The following is a 12,229-nucleotide window of genomic DNA, read 5'->3' as shown; positions in this document are numbered from 1 at the left end:
TCGTTTCTAAAATCTTTTTCATTTCTCTATTGGACACCTCTACTTGATCACTTGTTAGTTTGTGGTGATACGGAGTCGCCACCTTTTGGAAAACTCTATATTTCTTGACTAAAGATTCAATAACTCTATTACAAAAATGTTTTCCTCCATCACTAATGATGGCCTTAGGTACGCTGAAAAGTGAGAAGATATACTCCTTCATAAATAATACTAAAGTTCTATAGTCATTTCTACGACAAGCCATGACTTTAATCTATTTAGAAGCGTTACAGCTACAAGAATATAAATGAAACCATGCGAAACGGGAAATGGGCCCATGAAATCAATACCCCAAACATAAAAAATCTACACTATAAGAATGGGATTTGAGGGCATTACATTACATTGAGTAATACGTCCAAGTTGTTGACATCGAATACACGCTTTGCAGTGTGCATGGTGATAAGAGCCCAAAACTGTAGTTTTAACTCCTTAACAATAATACTTTTAGACCAATTATGCGAGTAATAAATAAAAGTTAATGCTGATTACGTGCTTTTATGTATTTCAGGCATTGAAGTCAATTATGGGCAGAAATGTGCCACTTTGGCGAGATAAAGGAGCAAGGGTTGGTTGCTAAGAAGTTCTGTGATTAAAGGCCAAGATTCAAGGAGTAAAAGCCTTTGTAAAGCCCGGTCAAAAGCTGAAAAGTCAAAGTCAACACGGGCAGAAATAGCACACAAAAGTCAGCAGAACTTCCGAAGACCGTATCTTTGGACTCAGGCCTCAGAATTAGGCCTACCTTATGTCAAAACGACCGGCTCAGAAAGAGCTTTCCAATGGTTCAAACCTTGACCCAATCAAAAGAGAAAAAGTAGACAAAAAACTTACTTAATTCAGATCCAACTGAAAAGGGCCCTGTGGACTGAAGAGATTGGGTTTTGGGTTCGATTTTCCGGCCCAAAACATGGCTCCTCAGCCCATGCACAAAAATGTGGATCTGGTCTCCTCCATTTCAACACACAAGACTTTTTTTTTCCACAACTAGGGGTTAAGGAGACCCCAACCTTTTATTAATGACAAAATCTCAAGTACAACTTTCCTTTTTTATCCCCCTTGATCAATTCACTAAGTTTTTGATCCATGGGGGGGAGAAAGTACATGCATTGGTTACTACATTCTGTACTATGAGTACTGCAATTACTACTAACTCTTGACAAGTAATCCGCAACTTGATTTCCTTCTCTGAACACATGTTGGAATTTAACCTCTGCAAATCTTGCTTGTGCACACCTAATCTGAGCCACCAGGTTCTTAAAATACCAAGGTGGAGCTTCCCTCTTTTCCAAGATCTTTATTACCCTCAGTGAGTCAGACTGCACTACCACCTCCTTTATGTTCATTTTTTCCACTCCTTCAATGCCTTTTTGGACCCCAAGTAGCTCCTGATGTAAGACTGACTGTCTTGTAGAGTTTCCACAGAATGCCATGAGAACCTCTCCATTTCGATCCCTTAAAACCCTTCCATAGCCTGATTTACCCTGCTGCAATGATCCATCCGTGTTAAGGACAAGAATGTCAGTTTCAGGTTTCGTCCATTTGACCCATTGGTCCTCCCTTCGCGTGTACGTAACACCAATTCCTAGCCTAGTCAAAACAGTTCACACTGCGACATCATCCTTCACTGCTTCCAGTGATTTCCCCAGATATAATTTCATATTGTTCAAAGCCTTCATGCTCACTGAATCAGCACTGAGGAACCGCTGCCTCTTGAGCCTCCAATTCCTCTCATTCCATATAGCTTGCACTGCAGCACATGTTAGCGCTCTCAACACTTCAGAGGATATGGATTTTGGTCTGCAAATACGCATGATGTAATACCATTCTGCATGGGAATTCCGAACTCTTCCTGGTAACCCCATCGCCTCTTTAAAATTGCTCCACACCAGTTTTGAATAAGAACACTCGAAGAACAAATGCGCCGAACTTTCCTCATGTAAATCACAGAGGCAGCATCGCGAATACCCAATCACTTTCTTCGCCATGAGTCTGCTCTGGGTTGGTAGCTATCCAGAAAATGGCTGCCATACGGTGAATGAATGTTTCGGCACCGACAGCTTTCCCTATACAATCTTGTACCATTTTACTTTACTTCTAACATTCTTCAAGACCGCATAGGTAGAGGACACAGAAAACAGACCTGAACTCGATGGTGTCCAAATGACTTGGTCTTTCGAGGTGTACGAGTTAATCTCTGTGTTCATGATCAGCCTCTTCACCTCACATTCAGGTAGATCAATGATACTCCTTGCCCACTCTCCATTTATAATCACCGAACTGACCAGCGCATCCATTGGAACTACATCAGCCAGAAATGCCCTTGCATCAGGGTCCAAGATGAGTGGGCCTACACACCATGGGTTGTGCCAAAAACTCGTCCCATTACCATTCACTATGCTGTATCTGACATACTTCCAGGCATTCTCTCTGTTCTTTAGGATCCCTCGCCACACCCATGAGCACTCCTGCGGAACTTTCATGGTCCAAAAATGCTTATTCTTTATGTGGTTCTCCCAAGCCCACTTAACCCATACACAATCAGTTTTTTGGGCCAATTTCACCACTAATCCACAATATGCAGCTTGATTCCAAACCCATGGATCCACCAAACCAAGTCTCTCCTTGCTCTTTGTCAAGTCTGAGAGTAGCATGGCTCACATGGTGCATTTTTTTCGCCATACTTGGTCCTGCCCAGATGAATCTGTTACACAGTTTAGCTATTTTATCCAGCACTGCTCTTGGGAGAACAAATGTTGTTGCCCAATAATTCTGAAAGGATGAAAGCACTGACTTCACAAGTTGCACTCTGCCCGCCCTGTTCAACTCCTTGTTTTTCCTGTTTAAGATTCTTCTGGTAATCTTCTCTATGAGTGGCAAGCATTTTTTTACCCCTAATCTTGTAGCCATGAGTGGCAGCCCCAAGTAAGTGACTGGTGGGATTACAAGAGAGATGTTCATGGCTTCTGCTAATGCTAGCCCTTCCGCTTCAGTCATACTTCCAGTTAGAAGAGTTGTCTTTGCATTACTGAGCTTTAGTCCTGTAGCTTCAGCGAAAGAATGCAAGATATCCTTAACAGCCATAATAGAGTCCATGTTACCTTTACAGAACAGGAGCATGTCATCAGCAAAACATAAGTGAGATATCTCCAGCTTTTTGCACTTTGAGTGGGCTAAAATTTTCCGAGACTGCAGCCCTTAAAGGAGTAGCGCACTTAGAATCTCCATGACAAGCACGAACAGATAAGGAGACATAGGGTCTCCCTGTTTTAAGCCTCGCTTCCCTTGAAAATAACCTTCAGGAGACCCATTTACCATCACCGAGAAGTACGGCGAAGTATAGCACATCTGAAGCCATTCTATGAATAAGGGTGGGAACTTGAACTTGTGTAGAATTGCTTCTATTGCTACCCAAGAGACAGAGTCATAAGCTTTCTGAATCACTACTAAAAAAGGTTTATAAGCTCAGCTAAAAGGTGAGATATTAGAGTTTTTACTTCAGTTTTCTAGGAAAAAACAACCGAGGTAAAATCCACTGAGGTAATAGAGTTCTATAAAACCGAGATAATAAGCTACAAAATTATCTCAGAAGTCTGACATCTTATTTAAATATATTATCTGGGTTTTCTAAATAAAACCGATATAATATAGAATAAAATCGAGATAAATTGTTGATTGAAACCAATTAGTATAGAAGAAAACTGAGATGTTTTTTTATTAAAACCGAGATAATATCAAAAAATAACCGTGATAAATTCTTTTGGAAAAAGAGATTGTTGGACAACCTTTTATCTCACCCTTTGTCATTTTTTATCATTTTTTCTTTGGTATTGCTCATGACAATTAACCGTAAAATAAAACCTCGTCCCCAAACCACCACATTCCCTTTCATATTCATAAACAACACCAATTAACAACCATATTTAACAAAACCAACCCAATTAACAAAGCAACCCAACATAAAATTATTTGAAAAACTTATTTCATTAAGATAAGAAAGAACAATGTTGAACATGATCTTAACTTTCAAAGAGTACTAGTGATCAGTCATTTATTTATAGAAACTCAAATATTGTATCAACTACTATTCTTCGAACTATAATAAGACATTTTTTTAACCTTTCTCTATATAGTTAAGAATTGAGACAAATGGTTCCTGCTGAATTTCCTTCTTACAGATGGTTCCTGCTGAATTTCCTACTAAAAAAAAATTTGAGAATCCAAAGAATATCTCCATGCTTTGGAGCAGAACGCTTGGCAACCGAGGACTCAACTTGAAGTGCATCTTTAGTGGAGGCCCCTACCTTAACAGAATTATTTGATTACTCAAGGACATCATTACTATGTGTGTCATTGGAAACTATCTCACCCTAATGAAGCTCTGGTAGGATAGATGCAGGGTCCTCACATTGCCTAATCGCACAATCTGTAATCAATTCAGAGATATTTATACTTACCCAGATACCGAAGGTGCTAGAGGAGAATGTTCGTCCAACAAGGCCCTAGCTTCCTCTTCGTCCAAACCAGAAACAACATATGAAGCCCCTGCTTCCTCCCAACTAGTACTAGGCTTAGCATCAGAGCCATGAGTCTCTTCGAAGAGAGAAGCCCATGTCCGTGTCGTAAGAAGGGTAAATTCAGCTCCAACTGCTGATGCTTCGTTAAAGAACTCAGCAGAAGCACCGTCGTTTGAAGTTAACTTTGGTCTGTCTGGTTTGGCGTTCTTCCTTCTTGGATTCTTTGAAGGAATCACTGCTTTTGCTACTACTCGAACTTCGTTTCAGAGGAGGAGCAGTTGAGTAGGAGGCATGGATTGTGTTTCTTTGTTTCAGTAGTTCATCAATCTATATAAGTAAGTAAATATGTAATGATCAAGTAAAAATGTAGTTGCTCCAGTTCAATAGTCAATGATGTGGAACAATTCATAAGACTAAGAAATCCAAGACGAAGAGTGAAGGTAAACTCACAGCTTGCATTTCCTGTGCATATGTACTGGTCATCTCTGTGAATTGTGCCAACACCTGCTATGCAGAACAAATGTGAGAATGAACTTATCTATACGGGATAGAAGGAGTGCCTCACATAAAAAATTTAACCTCTCTATACTCGGTTTCAAACTTGGATAGTTCCACCCTTTTAGTCAAGATTCGAGCTTCCCACACCGAAGTTTATCCTTTTCTTCTGAAAAAGGTCCAAAGACAAAGAACTTCCATTACGTAGCTTGCACTTTTAAAGAAGTTGTCACCTGTACAGTAATAAGGACCGAAGATTTCAGATACCATTCCAAAAGATTAAGAAAAATGGCCGAAAGGCTAAGAATCTGCGACACCGCTCAATCAAAAAGTACCATTTCCCAAAGATCAAGTAAGCAGAACTGACCATAAACAGAAAATACATGGGTGCCTGCTTTTAGCTTAGATATTTCACATGGCTGAAATCCGTCCAATTTTTTAAGGAAAGCAGTATCAGGATCTTTGTTGCTGCCACCGAATTGACTGCTTGATCCAACCGGTAAATAGGAAAACCAAGAAAATACATCCCAGCTGAGGTACATTTTCCTATTTTTGCGCTCTCCTCCTGCAATGCCAGGCTTAATCCACCGTTATCCTCCGGTTCAAAATACAATAGCTTAAACTTGCTCTTGTCCGATGATTGGACTCGACAGACAAGGCCTGCTTGTGCTTCTTGTTCGGTTATGTCGACAGAATAAAAGTGAGCACACTGTTTCTCAACCTTCTTTTAACAAGATTGTCCCAGCTGAAGTGGATGAACAGCATGTCTTGTGACTCAAAATTAGCAAGGAATACCAAATGACTTGAGTAAATAAAGAAAGTAAGGTAAAGACTAGAACACAGTATAAGATGGGTTGCGAAAATTTGAAAACATGCAACTTAACACAACATATGACCTTCAATAGACTGGAACGGTGGAAGATGTCTTGTAAAGTAAAACTTAGATAGGTGGAATATACTGAATTAAAGACCACATGAGGAGAAATCACATCATTCAAACATAGAGAAATTTGATAACAAGTAAAACTTGCCTTTTTCTCAAGTTCCGACAAATAGTTTTCAAAAAGATCCTCGCGATCTCTAGGACGTTCAATAGCCTTGAATCGCTCGTCATCCTCAAACATGGATATTGCTTTGCTAGATAATAATGAAACAATTCATATAGAGCGTTAGAAGTGACATTACATTTAAATAGTACTCTGCTTATACCGTCTCAAAATACGAATAACAGCATGAAATACGTTGAAAGGTTTCAATTTTATAGCAAACTTTACTATCAACACGAAAAATCAGTGCTACTTAAGAGAGAAGACAAACCTCCATCTTGTAGACGATGTTAGTTCTTTGGACTCCTGTCAAGCAAAAGTATCAATTAGTTTCCCATCTTATTGTTGAAAATAATAGATTTGGGAGTACTATCCGTCTTACTTCTAGCATTTTCGTGAATTCTTCTCGAGACTTTTTTTGTTTAATGCATCTTTCCTCGGCTTCCTATTTTTTCCTTTGACCCAAGTACTAAAATACAAAAAGTACAAGTAATTACGATAACACTGATGACGAGAAACAAAGAGAAGCGTAGAAGAAAAAGAAAATGAAGAACCATAATTGTGAAGGCTTACCTCATTAAACGCTTGCTTTTTTTCTCCAAGTGTTCTCAAAGCTGCATATCTTTTGTCATTAAATATTTTTTTTTTACAAAATCTTTGAACAACAAAGATCATTTTAATTTGGTGGACAAAATTTGATGACCCAGGCCATAATTTTCGTATGAAGTTCTCTTGCTACAATGTAATATGATCTGCAAGTGCAGGTGCAAGTCATCTCAACTGCAGTTTTCCCGATGGCAGCCACCGGTACCTCTTTGGCGAAACACAATAAGAATCTCTCGGTGGTAACTTCACTTCAAGAAACACGAATCATACCGTAAGCCCTTGTAGGGTTGCTGCTGCAGATGCCTTGGCGCTTGGGCTTCTCAACCACAATGGCTTGTGTAGTCGAACCATCCCCGCCACGTGCGATTCTCGCAAAGCACACCTTGTCACCTTTGCTTGGTCAATTACCCACCCCAGACTGAATTAAGTTCTCGTACTTATCTGTCATTGCATTATATCCAATCTCCCATTCTCCTGCTTTTATTTTCTCAACAACTACCTCTCCTTCAACGCCGGCATTGTGGGCTATTAAAGATGCAGGAGCTACAAGTGCCTTTTGCACAATGTCTGCACCTAGCCGTTCATCAGCATCATCAAATTTTTCCTTAATTGCAGGAACAAACATTGATAGGTGAACCAATGCAGCACCACCACCAGGAACGATCCCTTCCTCTATGGCAGCAAAAGTTGCATTCTTTACATCCTCAATCCGGAGCTTATGATCCTCAAGCTCGGTTTCGTGCAAAGCACCCACCTTTTTATAACTGCAACTCCACCGACAACTTGGCAATTCTCTCGGCCCGGCTTCTCGGAATCATACCACGAACTGTCTCCGGACAACTCCCTTTTTATCCGAGCTATTCTAGCGTGGATCTCATCTTTTGACGCAAAGATCTGCAATTATTGTGGTTGAATCCTTGCTGATGGTCACCTTTCTTGCAATTCCAAGCTGCTCAACTTCAGTATTTTCTATCATCAAGCCCAGATCACTGGCTTGGAACTCAACTCCTGTTAGAATGGCAATATCTTGAAGAAGAGCCTTTTGCCTCTCACCAAAACCTGGTGCTTTTATTGCAGCTACATTGATGATACCTCGAAGCTTGTTCACAACAAGGGTAGTCAAAGCCTCCCCAGTGACATCTTCAGCAATAATAAGTAGTGGAGATCGCAATTGGGTTGTCTTCTCCAACAAAGGAATTATATCTTTTATCGATGAAATCTTTTGATCTGTCACCAAAACCTTTGCATTTTCAAACTTAGCAATCAACTTCTCTGGATTTGTCACAAATTGTGGGGAGATATACCCTCTGTCAATCTCCATTCCTTCTTCGACATCAACTGTTGTCTCAAAGGATGATGAAGAATCAATAGACAAAACACCATCAACCCCAACCTTATCAATAGCATCGGCAATCATGATACCAATATCCTCATCATTTCCAGCAGAGATAGTGGCAGCAGCTTTTACGTCATCACGACCTTCGATGGACCTTGCTTTCTTCTCTAGCTCTACCACTAGACCCTGTATAGTCTTATCAATTCCTTTCTTAATGGAGACGGGATTTGCACCAGATGTAACACTCAACAACCCTAATTTAATGATTTCTCGTGCAAGAACAGATGCTGTCGTTGTCCCATCACCAGCGGAGTCATTTGTTTTACTTGCAACCTTTTGTCGAAGGAGTAGTTGTGTTACATACAATACTAAAAAAAACTACCAACAATACATATAGCATACATGTTGAACACAATAACTAAATTTTAAAGTTCGATCATCACGGACAAGCCAAACACAAAACAAATCAAATCATTATTATGCTCATAATCGCTTATGCCTCATCGGCTCATCCTACTATAGTGAGAAACACGAACATTAGTTCAGAAAATATATAGTGTTAAGTGATCATCGGTGCTTTCATGATCATAAACTATAATGAGTAGAAAAGTTAAAAAGGGCAAACACACAAGATGGGATCTGCAGGAGCAAAGTTGGTATATATCCGAGATGCCCAACAAGATACCAAAAAATGTGAATCGTTATGATGACAAGTGCTCACCCTAAATAGAGGGGTGGTGGTGACAACCCGTAAGACGGAAAATACAAATGTTACAAAGTGAGAGTCTCTCTCTCCCACAGGAAATTCTAACTCCATCAAAGTAAGTACATAAAATTGGAATTTGTGGAACTTTTCAATAATTCCAAATTGTAAAACTCATTAAATATTAGTTTTAATCTCAATTCCTCAACAAAAACAAAAAAAAAAGTCCCGGAATTATAATTTTAGTTACTATTCATAGTAAAATCTCGAATGAGACCTATATGTTTTTCTCTTAATCCTATATCTGCAAAAAAACACTCAAACTCTTAAAACCAAGCATCGCAAAACAAGCATTTTCTTCAACTTTTAAATGTGAAAATAGCCATTTCTACTTTCGGATAGAATATTAATGCCGGGCTAATGATTTCAAGTTTCAGGTAGGAGGAGAGCATAATCAACGTAAGATGGTTTTTCTGTTCATAAAAACGAAGGGTGGTATCTTTGATGAAATCATTTGCCCAAAGCAAAAACACTATATAATTTCTCTACAAATTTGATGACACACATCAATGCCTCCGCATAAAACTCAAAAAAAATCAAAAGAAAGGAGAAGGGCCAAAATATATGCTAATAACAACCACTAAGCGATCTTTGAAACAAAATAATTATGTTTACGTTTTTGGGAAAAGGGGAAATATAGGAGAGAAGATTTTAACAAGACAACTATAAAATCATAGGGTGATTTAGACATAACAAATCATGATGCCAACAAACGAGCATCTAAAGAAAGAATATCCTACCTCCCTTATGAGAGCTGCACCAAAGATTTTCCATAGGATTTGCAAGTTCAATTGCCCGAGCAATTGTTACAATCATTCATTCACCACTTTTGGGCTACCATATTCATCCAACACAACATTCCTTCCTTCAAAATATACAAGAAAGATAGCAGAAACAAGAATTTTGAGACCAATGAATGGTATTACTAAAAGAAGTTGTATATCAGTATAGAACTGAGTGGACATAGGCAAACCAAACTAAAACATTTTCTATAAGGTCCTGTTCTCATTATATACCTCTTAAGCATATATCTATCACAAAATAGGAACAATCGGATATAAATGATATACCTCTAAGACCCAAGGGTAACACCAACGGCATCAACAAGCTTATCAATTCGGCTGAAGAGCTGTCCTTGAAGCCGACCAAAAGCAATTTCCTTAGCATTTGCACGCACAACAAACCCGGGTTGCTTTTCTCATGATAAATGGTCTACAATTGAGCTTTTGCCTCTGATTTGTCCTATTACTAAGGCTTCCATGAGTTGGGAATTGGAGGATGGATGAAGTGGTGAGGGCATTAGCAGACGCCATCTTCTTCTTTTTTTTAACAAAAGCAAATCAAGTTGAGGCAGGACGACCAGAACCTCCTCAGATCCAATTTGTTTTAACAAGGAATGAATAGCTGATGGAAAAACTGCAAATCAGTTTATAAAGGTTAGGCACTAACTTATTTATACATGAATTTTCAAAAATCTGACTAGTTTTGAACACTATATAATCTCCTAGCTTAATCTAAGATAATTTTAGTACCTGAAAACCCAGAAGAGTTGTTAAACTGCTGTGGAGTTGAAATGGGTAGTGGAACTTGAATTGTTTCTAAGTCGTTGGTGCGAGAGGTGAAGAGGGCAAAATACACGGATAGTGGAGAGCGAGATAGCTGGATTAAAAATACACGAAGAGATATATAGTGGAGATCGAGCGAGATCTTTAGCGAGATAGTTGGGATTAAAAATAAACGAAGAGATAGCAGAGAGCGAGATACTTGGGATTAGAATGGCAGTTGCCATTATCGTGAGTTCGTGAATGATATTCCTGATCGAGATAGAGAGTACTGTAGAGCGGGAGTTCAATTTTTTTTGGACTTCTATTTTTTTTTGGGATTTCTGTTTTCTTTAATTTATTCCGAGATATTTGGTATAATAGCTATTATATCATTTTAGTGCCGAGATATTTGATATAATAGATATTATATCATTTTAGTGCTGAGATATTTGGTTTAATATCAATTATATCAGTTCAATGTGAGATAAATTAAATTTCCTATTATATCAGTTTTAGAATGGTGAGATAAATGAAATTTCCTATTATATCCGTTCCACAATGGTGAGATAAATGAAATTTCCTATTATAGTAGTTCCTATCCACCAGTGGTAAAATCCATATATTTTATCTCGGTTAAGTAAGAGGCGAGATAACAGATTTATACTCAGAGTTAGCACCTAAATTACAGGACATATTATCTCATTTACAGGACATATTATCTCTCTTATCAGCAGAACCGAGATAAGGTTAATTTTAGAACCGAGATAAAAACCCTTTTTTTTAGTAGTGAATGTCCAACTTTATTACACATCTTTTCTGCCCATTCTTCCTTGAATACCCACGCAGCAGTTCATGGGCCATCAAAAGATTGTCCTGAATCGATCGTCCAGGAATAAAAGTAGATTGGGGACTTGATACCAAAGATGAAATGCAACACACAAGACTTAGCTCTTAAAAAGAATTAGGTTAGGTAGCAAGTAGCCATTAGAGAATAGTTTTTAGATCTAGATCTAGTTTTGATTTTTTATTCCATTAATTAGTTTTCAATTATTATTTTAGATCTAGTTTTACCTTTCAATTAATTAGTGTTAGAACAAGTAGATTATTATTTGGAATCAAATATTAGTTCATAATAAAGTATTCATTTTCATCTCAATTTAGTTTATTAATTAAATTCTTATTAGTGTTAGAATTGTCAAATTCATATTTAGTTGTTAATCATTTCTTAGTTGTTAATTTAGATTTGAATTATTGATTAGTCAATTTAGTAAAGTTAGAACCTTTATATGATGTCTTGTTTGAATTCCATGAGAAATGATAATTTTATGAATCAAGGCTAAACCTCCATTAGAGGGGTTTGATGAAGCCTTGATGAAAACTTGATTGTATAGTGTAGAATCGTTGTAAGAGTCTATTCTACTCTAAAAGGTAGTTAATTCACCATGAGAATGGGTAGAACTTCCTCACATGCTAGTCATTAGTTGGTAGAGATTATCTTGAATGATTAGGGATTAGAAAAACCAATTCTTATCGTAAGAACGTAAGAATTTGATTACAACAATCTATGCTAGTTTATTAAGTTGGATTCAAGGTGGATTCAATCCCCCCTAATTCGTTATTTAGATTCAAACCGTAGTATTTCCGTCATTTTGTTATTCGTATCTTGTTAGTTCAATTCACATCGAAGTATAAAATTCCCACCATTACTCTCACTAACTTTGGCTAGGACTGATAATATTAGAAAACATTGAATGCTAAAGAACTAGGAGTGGAATGAATATTTTACTCCACTCTATTTCGATAGATTCGAGAGTAGAATAATCTTTGATAAAGATATGAGTTGAGTTTTAGTTTTACTTACGCATTTACTTTCATCGCTTATTTGT

General features: G+C 37.9%; 1 protein-coding gene, 2 long non-coding RNA genes and 1 pseudogene across 3 annotated transcripts; all 4 read right to left on the bottom strand.

Moving 5' to 3' along the window:
* Nucleotides 1–2,102: 2,102 nt before the first annotated feature.
* LOC147481475 (uncharacterized) lies at nt 2,103–2,519 on the bottom strand. Its single transcript, XM_086578944.1, has one exon. The coding sequence runs from the start codon at nt 2,517–2,519 to the stop codon at nt 2,103–2,105; it is 417 nt and encodes a 138-aa protein (XP_086435070.1).
* Nucleotides 2,520–4,757: 2,238 nt separating this feature from the next.
* Nucleotides 4,758–5,193, bottom strand: LOC147481474 (uncharacterized). The gene is made up of 3 exons (XR_015205054.1): nt 5,133–5,193; nt 5,004–5,057; nt 4,758–4,880 (listed from the first exon to the last, which is right to left on the bottom strand). It is a non-coding gene; the product is annotated as an uncharacterized LOC147481474 (long non-coding RNA).
* Nucleotides 5,194–5,387: 194 nt separating this feature from the next.
* Nucleotides 5,388–6,548, bottom strand: LOC147481473 (uncharacterized). The gene is made up of 3 exons (XR_015205055.1): nt 6,477–6,548; nt 6,366–6,400; nt 5,388–6,185 (listed from the first exon to the last, which is right to left on the bottom strand). It is a non-coding gene; the product is annotated as an uncharacterized LOC147481473 (long non-coding RNA).
* Nucleotides 6,549–6,950: 402 nt separating this feature from the next.
* Nucleotides 6,951–9,615, bottom strand: LOC147481472 (ruBisCO large subunit-binding protein subunit alpha pseudogene; annotated as a pseudogene).
* Nucleotides 9,616–12,229: the final 2,614 nt, after the last annotated feature.

The sequence above is a fragment of the Coptis chinensis genome, chromosome 8 (assembly GCF_015680905.1).
Source record: "Coptis chinensis isolate HL-2020 chromosome 8, ASM1568090v1, whole genome shotgun sequence".
Taxonomy (NCBI): domain Eukaryota; kingdom Viridiplantae; phylum Streptophyta; class Magnoliopsida; order Ranunculales; family Ranunculaceae; genus Coptis; species Coptis chinensis.
Note: the sequence above shows the minus strand (reverse complement) of the source record. Positions and strands in the feature narration are given on the sequence as shown.